Source organism: Toxotes jaculatrix, chromosome 5, assembly GCF_017976425.1.
Source record: "Toxotes jaculatrix isolate fToxJac2 chromosome 5, fToxJac2.pri, whole genome shotgun sequence".
Taxonomy (NCBI): domain Eukaryota; kingdom Metazoa; phylum Chordata; class Actinopteri; family Toxotidae; genus Toxotes; species Toxotes jaculatrix.
In genome coordinates this window covers 11,786,450-11,806,555 of record NC_054398.1, presented here as the reverse complement: position 1 = coordinate 11,806,555, position 20,106 = coordinate 11,786,450, and the positions used below count along the sequence as shown (strand labels likewise).

General features: G+C 41.8%; 1 protein-coding gene across 1 annotated transcript in view; it reads left to right on the top strand.

The window, feature by feature from the left end:
• Positions 1–20,106, top strand: part of itpr2 (inositol 1,4,5-trisphosphate receptor, type 2) — a 55,276-nt gene that overhangs the window by 26,460 nt on the left and 8,710 nt on the right. The window contains exons 38-55 of the mRNA XM_041037490.1: positions 7,688–7,808; positions 8,093–8,280; positions 8,412–8,592; positions 9,390–9,643; positions 9,742–9,942; positions 10,108–10,218; positions 10,667–10,762; positions 10,857–10,976; positions 12,416–12,550; positions 12,652–12,844; positions 13,058–13,183; positions 14,990–15,165; positions 15,272–15,436; positions 15,544–15,727; positions 17,070–17,156; positions 18,393–18,511; positions 18,683–18,848; positions 18,940–19,100. Of these exons, the coding sequence (XP_040893424.1) occupies positions 7,688–7,808; positions 8,093–8,280; positions 8,412–8,592; positions 9,390–9,643; positions 9,742–9,942; positions 10,108–10,218; positions 10,667–10,762; positions 10,857–10,976; positions 12,416–12,550; positions 12,652–12,844; positions 13,058–13,183; positions 14,990–15,165; positions 15,272–15,436; positions 15,544–15,727; positions 17,070–17,156; positions 18,393–18,511; positions 18,683–18,848; positions 18,940–19,100 (2,784 nt within the window). The remainder of the gene's footprint in view (positions 1–7,687; positions 7,809–8,092; positions 8,281–8,411; positions 8,593–9,389; positions 9,644–9,741; positions 9,943–10,107; positions 10,219–10,666; positions 10,763–10,856; positions 10,977–12,415; positions 12,551–12,651; positions 12,845–13,057; positions 13,184–14,989; positions 15,166–15,271; positions 15,437–15,543; positions 15,728–17,069; positions 17,157–18,392; positions 18,512–18,682; positions 18,849–18,939; positions 19,101–20,106) is intronic.

Below are 20,106 nucleotides of genomic sequence, written 5' to 3'. Positions count from 1 at the left end.
CAACTGACAGCAACTTGAGATGGAATTAAAAAATTTTTTTACTAGTGTACATTTATTTCCATGAACACATGCACACCTATGTATGTAATGTGCTGTCATGTCTGCATACATGTAAGCCATGTCTTCTTGTTTACAGAGGACTGAAAAAGCCAGTTACGTAATATAAATCCCTCTCACACGCTTTCTCTTTCCCCCCTCTCTTTCACACTCATCCCTGTCATTCACACGCTGTCTGTCTGTCTGTATGTCTGTCTGTCGTTCCCTTCCCGTCCCTCTCTTTCTTTCTTGCTTGCCAAGTTTCACACCACCTGCCCAAGGCAAAGCAGATTTACAGATTACCACCCTCTCGATGCTAAGAGCATCACATGCACGCATGTAGACGGAAAGCCTCGCTCAGACACACACTCACACTCCCACACACTGTCCCAGGCATGCAGTGCCACGCTGGCTGTCCCTGTGTGAGCTCATCCTGCAGGGTTTTCCCTGTTTATGTCTGCTGATGGGAATAGTGGAACATGATTTAGGTTCATCCACAGGGAGCAGGTCAGGTAGGCAGGCAGGGAGGGAGCAGGCTGAGCTCATGGATATCTCTTATGGTTTGACCTTTGGCTGGGTTCAGGCTGACACAGCATGCTGGATCAAGTTAGACAGTGGGAGCTAGGAATGAAAAACAACAAATCTGCAACCTGAATGCCTTTTTGAGTTTGTGAACTTTTTATCGAATAACAACAACAACAACAATAATAATAATTCTAATTATAATAAAAATAATCTGGGTGGATATCTTTTGGTCATATATGTTTTACTACCCGAGCTTGTGCTGAGGATATCTTTTCTTCCTCGTGCCCTCACTTTTCTCAATCCATCAGTCAGGTGTCTTAGTTGAATATTATGTTTTGGTTTCCATGGCGATGGGGGATTAGCACATGTTGTTTGTCTGTCTGGTCTTGCCCTGACTGGGCGCAGGAAGTCTGTGTACCCTGTGCAGAAATGCCCTCAGACCAGGATCACTGTGCCTGCTGTACTTTTTTAAGCCCTAAACCGTGGAGGAAAGAGATGTCTTATAAAAACCAGAGCCACTATGAATGAGATTAATTGTCACTGTGAACAGTGTTTAGACACAGCTCATAGCGTGTTATTTGATTCTGATTGCATGAGAGTCAGGTCACTTGTGCGCAAGGAGGCACATGACAGGCGACAGGATGAATTAAATGAATTGCAACTTGTTTGTACTGATCGCTTCTGGCTTTCAGTTTTGCTGATGCAGAGAGCTGGTGGACAGAATTATAGAAACACCTTAGCATATGATACAGTAGCCCTGAAGTTAATCAACAATTTGGCAAAGTCCATACCGTTTGATCTTTGTTGATACTGTCAGAGATTGTGAGTTGTAGAGCTACTAAGCAAATAACCTGCAAAGTGCCTTTCAGGTCGTGTCACGAGTGTCTGCCAGTGTTTGCAAATAATGTACCAGCTATTTAGGTAGTTATTATCTGGCTATTGTGTCCGTTTGTAAGTTCCCTTGTGTTGCTGGTGTAACTCACTTATGATGGTAGTGATCGCACCTCTATTAAAGCAAATCTCTATTCTCTTATGTAGACTATTTAACTGTGATTGACTGCATTGCTGTTGCATCAGTGGCAAACAGAAAACTAGATTGGCACTTTGGTCATGCCTCTGCCAAGGCCAAACAATTATACATGTTTGTCTGCCTCTTATCATGGAGAAATAAAAGGAAAAGTAGTTTGATAACATAAATGATTTGTTTTTCATAAAACAAATAAAGATTATTAGTGTTATTATCAGCATCTGCACCAAACCGCACAAACTGAAACTTCTCAATACCATAAATATACAGATTTTTTACATCATGTTCTATACAGATTGATGAAAATGTTGAAATATGTGCTATCTTGCATTGTTAGAGATGTAATAGGATAAAGGGAAAAATCTCAAATCATGAAAACATGTCAGTAGTCATGAGACACTCACATAACAATACTGACAGGAAAATCTCCACAACCTACAGACTCAAAAATAAATGCTGAGATAATTCAACACCTTAAACTATCAAAAAAATGGCTCTGTGAGGCTGTGCAGCTCTTCATTGAGCTAAATTCTAGCGTCAGCATAGCAACATTTTGACCTGATAATTTGCCAAATGAAAGGTAAGGGATCACCAACGTTGTTACCTTTCACCTTTAGGGGGAAATGAATGTCTGTACCATATTTGATGGCAGTCCATTCAACAGTTTTTGAGGCTTTTCATTCAAAATCACAAATGAAAAATCTAGGGACCATCAGAGTCATCAGAATACATGATCAGGGAACCATGAATTTGTGGAAAATGTTTTTGCACCAATCCATTTAGTAGATGTTAAGGTGTTTCACAAGGTGAGTCACAAATCTGACCTTCTGTTGGTGCTAGATGAAAACTCAGGGGATCACCAAAGTCAGGTGGATTTGTTCACTGAGGACTATGAATGTGTACCAAATTTCATGTAAATCCATCAAATAGTTGCACTGACTGACATTTCCATCTATATAGGCCTACCACTAGCATGGCGATAAACCGAGCCCTCAGCAAAGTGTTAATTACTGCAGGGATATTTTATTGCAAGGCCTTTCTTTTATTTTGTCCACCTTGTATACATGTTCAGGTACCAGTGAGGCAGACACAAGGGACAGACTTTACTTTTTCAGCCAACCTGTCTTCAGCATCACGGTCTTCTTGACAAACACAATCAGTGCTTAACAGTGTTAAGCATGCTTCCATAGTGAACCCGCCAGCTAACAGTTGGCCTTTTGCTGAATGCTTGTTTACGCTGCTGTTCTTGTATTTCTCTGAACCAGTCTCACCAATTGCTCTCACATGTGGGCTTAATTTGTTTTGCTGATGTGCTTGCTTGTTGGGTAAAAGCATTTTATGTGCTGTGGAATTGCAGCTTGAAACCATTGTAAATGGTGGCATGTGATGCGTGTGTCCGCACATGCGTGTCTCTATCGTGATTTCAGGTCAGATGCATGCACCACGGTAAACATTTGTCCCTATGTACGGAGCTGCCTGTAGTGGGAACATGGGTCAGGACACATTTCACATCCGACAGAAGAGAAGAGAGTTGGAAAGAAGAAGAGCGGAGATGTAACAGAAATACCTATAGTACTGTCTGTCTAACCCTAACTTAACTGAACAGCATCACCTAACATAGCTTAGCACAGCCCACCATTAAAGTGCCTTACCAGTCGTTCACCCTGTAATTAGCAATAGCAGCATGAAAACCCTAACTCTACATCCTGTTTACTCGCTCTGTGGTACAGAGATGTTGCCAGAATTTTAGAAATCCTGTGGTCACGAGTCAAAGACACTACCACCCCATGTTCAATTATATTTCTGGAAATCTATTTAAATTGAGAAGTTCTTTCAAAGAAATTCTTCAAATCAACATCTTATAACTTACAAACCTTTAACTAAAGTAACTGTCTCAGAACTTTTTCTTAGTTTTCTCTATGATTAGTAACACTCGAAGGAGCTTCTCTAGGAAATAAAGCATTACGGTTTTATTTCCTAAAGACTATTTCAAAACCCTCTCAATGCTGTCAGGAGTAAAGTTGTGTCGGAGAAATGTAGAGTCCTGGTGAAGAAGAATCTGCACTTGTGAGACAATGATATGACCTCAGTGTCATCTCTGTCTTCACTCTCTCACTTTACATTCTCATAGTGTTTACACAAGAACAGCAGGATAAGTGTGACTGCATGGTCGTTAATATTTTGTGATTATTTTTTTTTTGCTCATGTTGAAATGAAATAACCACCTTGGTAAGGAAACCTTGCAAACACTGAAATGGATTTGTATTATATTACAGAAGACTCCCATTTCAAGCTTTTAATAGTCCCAGAGAGAACAAAATTCTTTATTAGATAACATGCAAAACATGCTTTTACACTGTACATGATCAGATTTAGTTTCAAACTGAGTTTTCGTATCATGTGTTAATGATGATAAATAATAATCAGAGGGTAGAGTTTCTGGTTGAAACTCTGCAGTGAACTAAGTGTGTTGACTGAAGTTTCTGCTGGGACCTGAATGTTGCTTCTTGATGGTAAAGTTGCCAGATGTTGCTCAGCCCTCACATGGTCTGTGGGGAAACTCTGCTTGTGCTGTGTCACAGTGTACTTGATCAGTGTCCCACACTGTTTACAAAAGACACACACCCAGAGTCCTCTCATGTTTCTGTTGTGGGAAAAAGTAACACAGAAAAGAAAACTATTACCCCCCCCACAATCTGAACTTTGTTTGGGTAACATTCTCGTCCTCAGTGACTCGAGTCTCTGCTATAATCGACCTTGTCTGACCTGAGTGGCTCAAACCTCCCCCGTCTGTTCCTGCACTGTCTGTCTTAGTTCACAGCTGGTGCTGCCCTCCGCAGCCTGTGTGAGTTTTCAGACCACCTAAAGAAGCATAGGGCATGCTGTGTCTTTGTCTTTTTCTCCATGCATCTCTACAGAGTTGGAGAGATCTGCAGACAGCAGAGCTGTGAGGGGGTGTGGGTGGAGAAGGGAGGGGAGAAGAGGGGATGCGAGGATGCCGGAGGTGGGGATCGGCAGCTCATCTCCAGCTTGGACACCAGAGCCGCAGTGTGGCGTGCCGGTGCACATTTTAAAACACCACTGTCTGCTCCTTGCTAGGTTTTGTTTGTTCGTTTTCTTCCTCTCCCTCACCACCTTCTCCTCCTCCTCCTCCTCCTCCCCTTACTTCTGTCAGTTCTTCTACCTCTATTTCTATCTCTCTTTCTTTCTCGTGGCTCTTACATCACCTGACTGGAGTTTTTCTCGTCAATGCAGCAGCAAGCAGATGAGTCAGGCCAGGCTGACTCTCCTCTACAGCCATCCTGCCTCCCCTCTCCTCCCCTCTCCTCTCCTCTCTCTCTGCAGACTTAGCCAGCAGACTGCATCGCCCAGAAGGGAGGCAAACAAGAGCAAAAACTTGTCAACCCCTCCCCCTTTCAACCCCCACCCCCCCAGAACGTTTCCACCAGCGTAGTGCAAAACCAACACGTCCTCTGTCAGAAAAGGGGAAATGTTAAGTCAAACATGATTCAATCTGCAATCAGTCAAAGAGCGCGCATTGGGATGCACTGCCTTATAGAGTGTAGTGCTGAGTTTGTAGTTGCTCTGAGTGTGTGTGTTTGCATTGCTGTGTAAAAATGAGAGAGCCCGACTCAATGGATCCTCACCTTCAGTTCAAGAAGTCTGTGTGTGTTTGTGAGACAGCTCAGCCAGACAGTGCAGGCAGACAAGCGTCTCTGCTGACTGCAGATGAGATGGAGTGTTTACTGACACAGGGAGCATCAGCTACACGTGCTCCTCCACATCTTCTCTCTTCGGTGCACTTAGTTTGATGCTCTTCAGCTGGACTGTTGTGCCTGGGCGGCCTTCATGGTGGGGCATGGAGGTGCCTCATTTGTCTGATCTCTCACTGTACAAATACTGATGGTCTTTTCTTTTTCTTTTTTTTTTTTTTAAAGGGTGCAGTTTGGAGTGTTTTTGAAAATACCATCAATACTGACCAGTTTCTCTTTGAAAATTCAGTTTCAGAGTCCAGCAGAGACTTTTTCTTATGCCCACGTTACAGTTTTGCGAAATGTCCAGTGCACCAGAAATTTACTGTAAGCAGCAACTACTTTAAACAACACTTACAAAGCCAGCTTCATAAATGAGTCATATTAAGCTGAATACTAATTAGTAGTATGTGTCAACTTTAACAGAGGTGTGACAATCACAATAAGGGAACTTGCAGAGGGACAAAGAGGCCTGGTGCATCAGTCATAAACACTGTTATGTAATGAAATAAAGGTTAAAAACTTATGACATTATACGCCAGACACAAGAAATCTACATTAATTGAGAGGAACAGTAGATTGTTTTTATTAACAATGTACATGGCCATTAATTGTCTAATCATTAAACCGTTTAGCCAGTAAAAATATCCGTCACAAGTTCCAAGAGCCCAAAGTGGTGTCTTCAGATTGCTTGTTCTGTCTGAACAACTAAACATATTTGATTACATTTGTGAAGATGTAATAAAATTTTGGCATTTTTACTCTGCAAATGTTTGAATTATTATTATTATCAAAACTCTTGATAAAAAACTTTTTTTGGTGATCAACTAGTCGAGTATGAAAGTAATCATTTCATAACTAATTTGCTTTATGACACAGCTTCATCAAAACTACTTGTATTTTCAGGTGTTTCTATTATCTTGTCCACCACCTGTACAGTATCACAGGGAAAGGCTGATTGTCCTACTAACACGTTTCCATGGAAACCACAGGTGGCTCCCTACGACGGTCCATTCATCCTTTTGCTCCACCCTTTAATCAATCTGTTTATCCATCTATTCATCCATCCTGCCACTCTGTTGATCGATAGTGACAAGGCCATTTTGAACGGTCAGGTTGCCATAGAAACTGATGCTAACCACCTTTCATGTCCATATGTTCTTTATGTGCCAACCCATCCGTCTTCCATCCATTGCTCCTCTCCTGTTGCACAATAAAAACAGGTGATGACAAGCACAATGCAAGTCACCAACCTGCCAGTTACTCTCGCACTTCGATTACACAACCGTCATAGGGAGATTATCTCCATGAATCCTCTCGTCTCATTTCTGCTCATCTGCGTCAAATGTCACAAAGAGATGCACAGAAATGTTTGCAAGAGATAGAAAACACGGTCTTTAACAAGATGTGTAGTAAAGCACAGTAGTTTTGTGACGCAGTATTTCCTGCGTATACATAAAACATCATCACACCCAAGAAATGCCATATTCAACCTTCTTGTATCATTTTTCACTGCAGAGCTTCTGTGTGATGTATGTGTATCTTTTTTGTTCTGAGTTTCCATCTCTGTTTCTTATCACAGAAATCAGTGTTGGTGAAGCTGCCCCTTAATGGAATTGTCATAAACTGAAATGTATATGTTTTAATTTACAGAAAGTGGCACATGGCATGGCAGTAGTGTGTGCAGTTGTAAGGTTATACATTCATGAGATGTCTTGTCTGGTCCAAAAAAAGTTTATGTTGATGTAAACTTTCATATTATGGCCTCATTTTCATGGAAGAATAAAGAAACCATCAATATTAAAGATTTCAGGAAAGACCGGCACTAATTATAACAAACCTAAATATAACAGCCTTTTTATCTTTATCTTTTATCTATCTTGATAGCTTTTATTCTGTCTAGGCTGCCAGCTGAAAATCTCTCATAAAAACTCAGTTAGGATCTAGTCATCGAACATGCTATTATTTTCGTGCTCCTCAATGAGAGGCTCCAATTCCTTTGTTAATAAGAACATTGTCATTCTACAAGTCATCGCTCCAATCAAGGAAGAAAGGCATCATGGGAGAACAGTGATCATTCACTTTCGATGGTAGATGAAATCTGCTCAGCCCTCTTAAGGGATGATTGGGTGGATTTCTTGCCAGTCAATATACCTCACCCTCACCACAGATACTCTCTTGGATGGGGCATTTGTTAATGTGTCCTTCATTGTGGCATTATCTTTATGGCTATGTCTCACAAGATTCTACTTTTTGAAATGTGATAAATTGTGAAATTTCCTACTTTGAGGCTGCTGCTCTCTCAGACTGTGATATGGATTTAACATTATGATTTCTGTCTCCACAGGGAAATGAGTTAAGAAAGATTCTCCTTACACGCTACTTTGGAAATCAAAAGCTTCTCTGCAAGTCAGAGCTTGGGAGTGGAAACAGCTCATCTGGCGGCTTTGTCAAACCGTCATCTGGAGGTACTGAGAACCCCAAATAAACCCAGTAGACACTGCAATAACTACTCACTGCAGAGGAAACAACAGCAGCTTACATGACAACATTCTGCTTCTTAGGAAAAGTGCTGATTGACAGTTGCTGGCAGACTTTAGGAATTGCTTTAGTCCGATTTAAAGCACCACATAAATATATACAGTCCAGGCAGTCGTGGAATATAGTTATTAGAATAAAAAATCAGTAATGTCTGCAGGTGTATCTCTTTGAAGCACAATTATCTAAAATGTTCAAATTAAATTCTCTGTAGGAAGTTCTCCCATGCTGGACTCTGACAAGCCAGGCAGCAATATGGTGGAGATCCAGTGTCTGCTGGACAACGTTGGGGCATCAGAGCTGGTTATTGACCTTATTGTTAACACCAAGAATGACCGGGTGTTTGAGGAGAGCATCCTGCTGGGCATTGCCCTTCTCCAGGGTGGAAACACACAGATACAGGTAGGCTACACAGTCACTCATATCATTTATTTCTCTCCACATTTAGTGGCTAAACCCAGAACATGTACGTAAATAATCACAGATGCAGATTTTGGAGATTTAAACTCATCACTGTTCTGCCTCCCATTTAGAACTCCTTTTACTCCCAACTGTACAAGCAAAAGAAGTCTGAGAGGTTCTTCAAGGTTTTCTACGACCGCATGCGTTTGGCCCAGCAAGAGATTCGAGCCACTGTGTCTGTCAACATGTTTGAGCTCAGCTGCAGAAAAAGGGACGATGACAGTGACCTCAATAGCATCCGGTTCAAAAAAGGTACTGTCAACTAATGATGCATTTTGACCTATCTGTACTGAAATTATACCCAACACACCATGGCTCTTTGGCTTCAGTCCTGAGCATGACCAGAAAACATTAGTCACCTCCTCCACCTGTCTGGAACATGCAGCAAACCACTGTGTCAAACTGGAAGTGAAAGCAAGCAAGTAAGTAAGGTTTATTTAAAGTGAACCCACTGGATAATAATGTCAAAGGTACCTAGAGATGAGCATTTAAAAGCGACACACTGACTCATACAGGTCATGTCCCGAGCACAGTCAAGCATTTCCATAGAAACAGGCCTGGAGTGAGTGAAAAGCCACAAACTTAGCTCCAACATACACTTGAAAATCTTAATGCTTTCACAGTATGTGTGGTCCTGATGTTCAGCTCGGCCTTGACTTTAAACAATAGTGGTGGATAAATCCAAAATGATCTTTGTTGCTCTGCTGACCTCTGTGCAGACTCTTGTTCCCAACTCCTGCAGTCACATGTCAGAGGCCATGTGACGGCCCACATCACAAGCCTATCAAAAGACCATTGTATCAAGATTGAATGCTTTCATGCTACAGAACCCCACTCAATATTTGCCCACTTGTTGAGGGGGGTCTCTGAATTTCTTTCTTTAATATGTCCAGAATGTCTTAGTGCAGAATGACATTGATGAGTTCTTGCAAACTGGTTCTGCATGTTTCATCCACTGAGACCCATCTTCTTCAAAACGAAACTGTAATGTGCAATAATGAATTAATTGATGCTTGCTTCTTTATTTCTCTCTGCATACTGCGCTGTAGGGAAAGACTCAGGGCTTCATATGAGGGAAGACATGCGAGGGCAGCTGAAGGAGGCCTCCTCAGTGACCTCAAAGGCCTTCTGTGCCTTCAGGAAGGAGTTGGATCCAGACCTCGAGGGCCTTGGCCAGAACAGTGAGATGGTGGGGCCCGAGGAGGCTTTAGAAGAAACTCAGATGAGCCCAGCCATCACCATCATGAAACCCATCCTACGTTACCTACAGCTGCTCTGTGAGAACCACAATTCAGACCTGCAGGTGCTGGCACTCTTCTGTGATTGAGAGTAAGACCCTTAAAGTCCAGCTACTGTTAAACTGACTGCTGATTGACTGTTGTTTCTCTGCTCTGAATCCAGAACTTTCTGCGTAACCAGAACAACAAGACTAACTACAATCTGGTGTGTGAGACTCTTCAGTTCTTGGACTGTATTTGTGGAAGCACCACTGGAGGCCTCGGGCTGCTTGGCCTTTATATAAACGAGAGTAATGTGGATCTGGTTCGCCAAACCCTGGAAACAATCACAGAGTACTGCCAAGGACCCTGCCATGAAAACCAGGTATGGGGAGGAGTGGTTAGTTTAGGGTGGACAGTAGGCTTAGTTTAGTGGATAGTTTACAAGGTAATACATGATGCATAACTTGTCAAGCACAGACATGTCGTCTTCTGATGAATTCTTTGTTTTCGTGCTATGACTCTAACAATACCCCTCTTAATTTTCCAGACCTGTATAGCCAAGCACGAGTCAAATGGCATTGACATTATTATAGCACTGATTGTCAACCCCATCAACCCCCTGGGGAAGCATCGCCTGGACCTGGTGCTGGTGCTTAAGGTAAGCAGCAGGTGTCTCTGAGATCCCTGGGAGGCTGATCGCTTTGACACGCAGCCATTAGCAGTCATTAGCAGCCCTTACTATACTATAGCAATGCTTATGATTTGCCTTATAGCACTTGTTACCTATAGTGTTAGAGACAGTGAACAAGATAACTGGAGATAGTTTTACCAAATCTCCCAATGTTTAAAAGAGCATTATAGCAAAAATATCATTGGTTAATGAATGAACGGAGACTTATAATTGTTATTTACTTCCTTTTTCCTTCTGATGACTCATGTTTGTTAAGTTTAGCTGTTCAACTGCAGATGTTTTCAATCTTATAACTTTTAAAATTAATCAAATTACAAAATGGTGTGATTCTAGTACAAATTACATCCGTCAAATCATCAGTTCCTGAATTACTGGTGATCTTATCTGAGCTCATTAGTGGTACCTTTTGTTGTAGAACAATGCTTCCAAGCTCCTACTGGCTATCATGGAGAGCCGTCATGACAGTGAGAACGCAGAGAAGATTCTCTACAAGATGAGACCCACCGAACTGGTAAGTGTGAGTGTGTAAGGATGTCTAGAGATTACATCTTTTCAAGTGAACACGCTCTACAGAACAGTGACTTTTCATAACTTTTGTGCTGCAGGTGGATGTGATGAAGGAAGCCTACATCCAGGGTCTGGAGAGTGAGGAGAACGGGGACAGTGTTGGAGACCAGATCAAGCCTAGAGACGTCGGACACAACATTTACATCCTGGCTCACCAGGTAATGAAAGTGCCTGAGCTTGTTTTTGTCTGTGACTGAGGCTTTACAGCCTTTCCTCTCTGTCTGTCTGACCTTCTACTCCCCTCAGGTCCTAACACTGCAGGAGCTTGTGTGTGTTTGTGTTTGTGTGTGTGTGTGTGTGTGTGTGTGTGTGTGTGTGTGTGTGTGTGTGTGTGTGTGTGTGTGTGTGTGTGTGTGTGTGTGTGTGTGTGTGTGTGTGTGTAATTGTCCACATGCATGCTCTTATTAAAGTGTCGTGTGTGCAGATGTTTGTGGGAGACTGCTCTTCTGTGAATGAACCGCTCTGCCAGTTTACTTAAATTAGTTTTCAGGATGTGACACTGGTTCTGCAGACAGGTTGACTGCAAGTGTTCACTGAGGCAGTTAGTCACTGTACAATTAAATAAATGTGGTTTACCAGGGTACCAACAGTAAAGACATGAGACAGGTGTGTTGTGCCATTGAGAAAGTAGTTGTAATGTGAATGTGTGTGCATCTGATGCGTGTCGGCCATTTTCTACAGTTGTCATTTGAAGGGGGCAGACCAAGTCTAGCGGGTTTTCACTTCTGCTTCTTTAGAGCCAAGTGTCAGACAGGGTATTTTTGTCCGAACAACCAGACTAGTTTCATCATGACAAGGATTTTTTTTTAGCTGTTCCACAGTTGACTTCTTTTTGACCTCAGAGTATAAAAATGCAAACGCACACACGTACATACACATCCACTATGGACACACAAACATACTTATCAAGAATGCTTTTTGAAGATATTCATTGTATTCTGTGTGTGGGATAAGAAATAAATTATGAGCAAGTAAATAAACAAGAGTGAATGATAAGCAGCAGATCATAAAAGCAGTAACAAACAGTAAAGTACTGTACATCACAGGCAAACATAGGACTTACAGGAACAAAATTACAAAAATTATATGTTTTGCCATGCGTCAGGAAGGGCATCCAGCGTAAAACAACGTGCCAAATTTGGAGCATGTGAATTGTTTTGGATGATTCACTGTGGTGACCCCCTGACAGGGAACAGCTGAAAGAGAACAGCTGGGGAAAAAAAAAACCTGTTTTGCCAATTATATATTCAAAAGAAATAATTACAGTTAAAAAAAAAGAAGAAGAAACTGTTGCACAACAGACATCGCTATTGCCACATGTTATAAATGTGTTCCCCCAGTATACGTTGGCACACATTTAACATAAACTTTGATCTCAAACTTTGAAATTGTTCAATTTAAAGCCCTGTGTTGCACAATGTTGTGATTGAGCTTGGGAATCATTAGCAGGATGAAATTATGACTCACAGTAACATTATGGTTATCCTCTAAATGCTTTGTGATCTTTAGTCACGTATGGATTGAGTTTTCCTCATGATTCAAAGCTCCTTGCACGTTCATGCTGAAATAAATGAGGTGTTTTCTTTTTGGATCCTAGCTGGCCCGGCACAACAAGATCTTGCAGCAGAGCCTGAGGCCAGGTTTGGGGTTGGGGCAGGGGTCAGGGGTGGACCCCGACAATGAGAAGGATGACGCTCTTCATTACTATGCCAACCACACAGCTCAAATAGAGGTAAGCCGCACCAATACTTCGTGCCTTTGTCCTCTAAGTCAGTTTTATAATAAAATACACAATAAGCTGTAATGAGGATATACTGAATATCTGTTTTCCAGATTGTGCGTCATGACCGCAGCATGGAGCAGATAGTGTTCCCGGTCCCAAACATCTGTGAGTACCTCACCGAGGAGTCCAAGATGCGGGTGTTCACCACTACCGAGAGAGACGACCAGGGTAGCAAGGTTAACGACTTCTTCCAGCAGTTTGACAACCTCTACAATGAGATGAGGTGGCAGAAGAAAATCCGCAGTAAGTCTTTACTTTCTGAATCCAGAGTTCAGAAAATAATGATGGTGGCTGCAGAAACAGGCTGCAGGATGGTAAATCATGATCATCATCCAGACTGTCTGGTTATTGTTATTTCCACAATGAATTGAAGGGGCCTGCAGCGATTTTGTGTGTTTGTGTGTGCTGAGTTTGTGTCCCTGTACTTAATGTAAGTTTCCTATTCTGTTTGTGCAGAAAATAAGGCTCTGTTTTGGTTCTCACGCCACATCTCTCTTTGGGGGAGCATCTCCTTCTACCTGGCCTGCCTGCTCAACATCGCTGTGGCTGTATTCTATCCATTTGGTGATGATGGAGATGAGGGTGAGAACTGATTTTTTTTATTATTATTTGCTACTAGAAATGATCTGTGTAATGTGCTGGCTTGAGACTGGCTTGTCATTCATGGACAGATGTGAGCAAGAGTGTCCTCACCAGGACATGCTTGACGTGTCCATGAGGCTGAGGCTAGTCTGGGCTCTGCTAGACAGACAGGTATTGTTCATTCTCGGTAGAGCTGTAGATTCCTGTCAACATACTGTAAGTCTCTTGCTGACTCAAGCCCCTGTGTGTGTGTGTGTGTGTGTGTGTGTCTTTTTTACTTGTCAAACCGATAGATGGACCTATGGTTTAAATTAGGTGGCCTGTAGGTGAATGTAATTCTTCACCAAAATCATTTGGTTTCCCAAATAAGACCATCTAATAATCAATACATCCATGTGGAGACAAAATTATTTGTGTTTTGGTCTACATCACAAACTTCACAGATGAAAAACAAAACTAAAAATAAAACTCCTCAACACCTATGATCACCTTTCATTTACAGGCAAAGTCAAATCAATAACATCACAAAAGAATTTTGAGTTTCACAAACAAAAACAGTACAGTACATTCTTCTTTAAAATCACTGTTTCTTTATCTGCCATTATTTTTCACAATTTGAGAGAGACATAAGGTGCTTACTCTGACTTTGTCTGTAGCCCAGCTTAATGGCAGACATTCTGGAAATCAGTGTCTAGTCTCTACGCATGCCTTCAGGCTTTAAACTGAGGTGTACTAAAACAACTATACAGTAAGTCTAAGACAGCCACACTAACACTGCTACCTAATCGGGACAGTACTGATAGTGTGGAGCTTGGCTGAAACTGACTGCCAGCCTTTAGATTAAATAATTCAAACAACAATACATTGTTCTTTTTTTTTCTTTGTGGTCTGTTTTACTGTGTGTTTGCATTTGAAAATGTCTGCTCTATGTCACCAGAGGTTTGAATTTATTTAAAGGCCCTACACACTTGTGGGTCACCCACACAGATGTTTTCACCTACTTGTTTGATGAGACTTCTGTTCAGGACAGTTTACTGTAGGTGTGAACAAAACATGCTTCACTGAAATCTCCCTCACTCTCCAGTTGCACCTGCTGAGTGCAGACAACTCAGACTTCAAACATCTGTGTGGTATTGGTACTGTATATTGAGACTGGTGACCTCTTGTAGTTGCCTGCATAGCTTTGAGCATCTTCACCCTGAGGTCTAATCAGTCAGTCGGGCTAAGTGAAAATACCTGTGTGGGAGTGCAGAGACTTAAAGCAGCATATATTACTTTTTCCTACTCTCCCTCTTCAGTTCTTTACATGGCATTTACAATATCTCGAGTGTTGCGAGATTGCATTCAGGTTTTGTAAAATGAATCACACTACTCGCCGTATCAGTCATATATTGGGAGTTTTAAAGCTCTGACGCAGATGGGAGCAAAATGTCATGGGGCGATCAAACGGTTTAAGCTTCACTAGAATGTGACCACGTATGTGGTTCTGTTGTCTTACTGATCAGTGTTGAAGTATTTTCCTGAAAGCATCTTTCATCAATAAATCATCACCACGCTGCAGTTTCCTAAATAATCGTGAGCTTCACTTTGGTGATCTACGGCGTGAACTGAAGAAGAGACGGTTGTTTTGAGAGATGAAGTTGACGGTCCCTGCAGACCACTGTTTGACATTTTAAAGTGTTGCCTCTGACTGTGTTGTGCTAAGTTAAGCTCTTTGCTCAGGTGAATAATTCATTAGAGAAATGCCACAACGTTTCAGAGCACTGATGTGCAGTTCCTTGATTGATATTTCACTCTTCTGTCCAGGCACCTTGTCCTCGTACTGGAATATCTTCCTGTGGGTGGCACTGGCGGTGTTCACAGCATTACTTCCCATCTTACCCAAGCCGCGGGGCATCCTGTTCTTCCTTGTGTCCCTTATTTTACGTGCCATCTACACAATGGGCCTCGGTCCTGCTCTGTTGTTGCTGGGTGCAGTCAATGTAAGTAAAGGAAGATTTGATCCAGTGTTGTAAAAGGATATGTCAGTTCTTGCCTCTTTATACATCAAAGCGGTTTACATCTTTTTATTTTTATCTTCTCTTTCAGCTGTTCAACAAACTCATCTTCCTTGTAAGTTTTGTGGGAAACCAGGGGACGTTCACTCGAGGCTACAAAGCAGTTGTTATGGACATGCTCTTTATCTACCATCTGGGCTATGCTATCATCTGTGTCCTGGGCCTCTTTGTGCACGAGTTCTTCTACAGCTTTTTGGTAAGAAATCTCTTACACATTTCACTTCCAGTACTTTGAGACTGATGTGCAAGAACAGTCTGAATTAACCAATTTGCCGGTGACTCACTGATGTTGATCTTCCACAGCTGTTCGACCTGGTGATCCGAGAGGAGACACTGCTCAACGTGATAAAGAGTGTGACGAGGAATGGCCGCTCCATCATTCTGACGGCCGTCCTGGCCATCTTTCTTGTCTATTTCTTCTCTATCATTGGTTTCCTGTTCCTCAAGGACGACTTCCGCATGGAGGTGGACCGTCTTCCTGTACCAGGTCTGAACTCCTTAAACTATTATAAGACACTTAATCATTATTCTGGTGCGCTACTGACAAATTTCTACAACCTAAAGTAGATTTTACCTGAGGTGTCGCTTGTTTCCTATTGTAGCAAACTGACAGTTTGTCATTCACGGGGTGTCCTGGTGTCCTAGGGGTCTTAGATGCTGACCATGTAATTGCAATGTCCTGAGTTTCTCCTGAATTTAACCTTAGTTAAGCTAAAATGTCCTAGATCAGATTTACATACAAGTGCGCAGATTTACATGTGTGTTCCTTTGGTACGTCATTATTGAGTTTCAAACCACCAGCAAAAGTAAAGATAACTGAAACAGACGGGCAGACAGGGCAGTTACATAAATCAAACAACTTTAATGTTTTGTACAGTTACTTTGGCTCTATTAAGCCTATAATCAAAAGAATTCTTTGACTCAGAATGAATCACTTGCACAAGTGGTTCATTCAAATCCTTTTGGTTTGCAATTTCTTAATAAAAACTGTAAGTTCAGTGTTTACATATATACAATCTCCAGATAAAAAAATGTAGACTATGTACAGCATCCTGTATATACATACTCAGACACATGTTTTGAAAACACTGTGGAGAGTGTGGGTGTGTTAATGAGCTCCAACGGCACAGTGCTCCGGCGGTCAGGAAGACAACCTGCCAGCACATGTGCACCTGTTGCATAACCTGGTGGCCGCGCCATCCTGTGTTTTGCTGAATAGAGCACAGCAGACACAGCAGAGCAGTGGTGGGTTATGTAACCAGCTGGGCTCACGCCTGTCTGTCTGTTAGCTGAGGGGTGTGCTGAGACACAACCGAAGCTCCATCAAAGCTGAGGAGCACTCCGTCCACACCGCTGCCTCCTCGGGCCTGTGACCCCTGCGCCCCATCTCAGCCCTCCTGTCCCCTCCACTCTTCTTCTTCTGCTTCCTCTGCCTCTTGATTCCCTGCCCTGCCCTCTGTCCTCCAGCCCGTCAGGAAGGAAGGCCCTTTTGGTGACACTCTGGCCCGTGTGTACAGTTCTCCCTCTGCCTGTGTGCCTGAGCTGATCGCACTCATATACAGCTCCTCTGCTGCTCAGGGCTTTGCCGGTGTGCAAATGATTTGTTCAGGTTTTTTCAGCAACACTTCACCGCCCACCCAGCAGCTGCTGCCTCAGTTTACATAATGTCTGTCTATATCTTTCTTGCTGATTTTACTGCTGCTGATGAGAATTATCGGGAAGAAGTTTTAATGCTAGAACACAATTTAATCATCTCCTTCCATCTGTAAATTCTCAGTGCATTTATCGTCACTCAACTACACATAATTTACCACTTTTTATCTTTGTAGGAAAAAGGGATTTACTGAGTAACAGTGCAGTTCCTGACACATGCACAAAAGATAGCTGCCCTGTCTCAACACCCAGATCTGTACCTGGTAAGTTTTATGATTAACTTGAAATAAACTGAATAAAAATTAGTAATTTTCATTTCTGTCTTGTTTTTATTTTTACTTTATTGTGCTTTGCAACCTACACATTATGAAAATCACTGTTTAGATGACACATTTTAAGATTTTGCAGTTTGTGGGTGTGAATGTGACCTTTCTGGCAGTAGTCAGTGCCTGAAAGGTTACTCACACACACACACACACACACACACACTGAGACATGCACACGCACTGTCATACACTGTTTCACACACATACACACTGAGAGGCATGCACACAAAGAAACTTGATGAGGCAGAGTGGGTGACTCACACTCCTGTTTGTTCTCTTGCGTCTCCATGGATCACCTGCACTATAGGGGCACACACGTGATTTCATCCACATCGCTCACCTCCTCTTTCTCCTCAGCAGTCATGCTGTGCATGCTATTTCCTATTTACAGCAATGTACATTTCATATGTGATATAAATAATATATTACATTTCTTCATAGGTTATAGCTCTTTTATTTCTTTCTGTTTTATCCTCACATTTGAGAAGGCAAAGGAGGTGAGGACATCCATTTGATCTGTCTATCTATCTATCTATCTATCTATCTATCTATCTATCTATCTATCTATCTATCTATCTATCTATCTATCTATATATATCTATATATAAAAAGTCAGCTGGATTATCCTTTTTTGAATTAGGTCAGATTGTATTTGAATAATAAAGAAATTTGTTTTTCCTGAACTTGAGCTTGAGTTTTCTTTAAATCTTTCACACACTCTTAGTTCAATTAAATTTAATCGACCTCTGTTAAATTTAGATTAATAATATAGAAAATGAGATCAGAACTTGTAGTTATGAGCGTCATATGAAGCTTATTGATTCGTTGGTCATCAAAGAGAACAGAGTAATGAAACAGAGACACTGCTGTTAAGAAAAATAAGAAGTCCAGATGTATGGTGTGTTCACTTGTGTCAGACCAATCTTGTGTAATTTTTGGCTTGTTGGATATTGATTTACTACTGGATGTTCTTTTGCTGTTACACAAATATAGATACTAAGCTGCCACTACAGTCCATTCAGTTATGTCACCTAATGTCCTGATGCATTTTTCTCTCTCTCTTTTTTTTTTTTTTTTTTTTTTTTAAATCTTAATGGCTTCTGTGCTTTGTTGTTTGTTTTGTTGTTGGTCACTTGCCACTGACATGTTCTGTGTGTGTGTGTCTTGTTATAGATGAAGATACGATAGAGCGAGTGTGCGACACCCTGCTCATGTGTATAGTCACAGTGATGAACCAGGGGCTGCGTAATGGAGGAGGTGTGGGAGACATTCTCAGGAGACCCTCCAAAGAGGTAAGAAAATTCAAAATGAACAAATTAATTGGTGTGTTCACTTATTATAGCATTTTTAATCCTTAATATCTGTTTGGCTTGAACTACACATGACTGGCATTTGTGCTCTGCCAAGCTTCTGTTTAACATGATGCATTTTCACCATATTTTACCTGCAACTGGACCATCCAGGAGCCTCTGTTTGCTGCGCGAGTAGTGTACGACCTTCTGTTCTTCTTCGTCGTCATCATCATCGTTCTCAACCTCATCTTTGGTGTTATCATCGACACCTTCGCTGACCTGAGGAGTGAGAAACAAAGGAAGGAGGAGATCCTGAAAACCACCTGTTTCATCTGTGGTGCGTACAGCTGTGTGGTTCACCCAGTACAGTATCCAAATGACTGTGAAGTGACAAAACTGTATATATAAATAGAGGTAATATTTTGCAGGTTTGGAAAGGGACAAATTTGACAACAAGACGGTGTCCTTTGAGGAGCACATCAAATCTGAGCACAGCATGTGGCACTACCTTTACTTCCTGGTTCTGGTGAGGGTGAAGGATCCAACCGAGTACACTGGCCCTGAGAGCTACGTGGCTCAGATGATCGCGGTCAGTAGACCAAACACACATTCAGGACACTCACAGGAAGTAGTCACTAACTACTTTTTAATCACCTTAAAAGTTGGATTATACAAGCTGCTTTATCATCCATCATTTATTTTGTTTTTGCAATGTTTGCTAAATTGCTATACTATAGTGAAATAATTTAGAATTTGAAACGGCAGTTTTTTTTAAGTTGGCACACAAGCACATAAACACACCCAGGGCTGAAGGATTTTGTTCATTATGGAACATATGGACAAACAAATAGATTCATTTCAGATGCTGATTCATATTTTGCTGGCGAGCTGTACCAGCCAGCATACAGATGTCTTAGTGTTGGAGTCTTAAAGTTGTGCAGCCTTCCTTAGTGAGCAGACTTCGGCAGTGTGCTAGAGAAGCGTCTGCCTCCACAGCAGACGAAGGATTGAAAAATGAGACTGAGCCTCTAGGCCTGTGCCGAGCATCCCAATTTATTCTCCTTCCCCCTCACTGCTGGAGAGAGAGATGGGTCTCTGTGCCTACTGTAGGTACGCTTTACTATGCAGAGCTCCTAACCTGCTGGGACACAGTGTGGTTAAATAGTAATTAAACCCAGTCCAGGTCCATTATCATCAATGCACCAACTTGCTACACTGACACACAGACAAGAAGTTGAAGGATGTAAGGGCAACTAAAGGTGTTGCCGTTCGGTTAATGGATTCATATGAAGCCTCTGAGCACAATTGCACATTTTGTGATTAACATTCGGCCGTGATGGGCATAAGAATGGCAGCATTATAATGATCAATTTGCATAACAAACAGGTGACAGACATTGAATTAATATTCATCAGCAGGTCTCCCAACAGGTCGGTTTTCTGATGCCAGGCCAAGGTATTGCTGTGTGATGAGGTAATGATGAGTCAGGAATTTATATTAACACCTCCTAATATGCTGCAGAGCAGAAACACACACAGGAGGGTAGCAGACTGTGGCTAAAACAACTTTTTATGTCAATTTTGTTTCTTCATGTC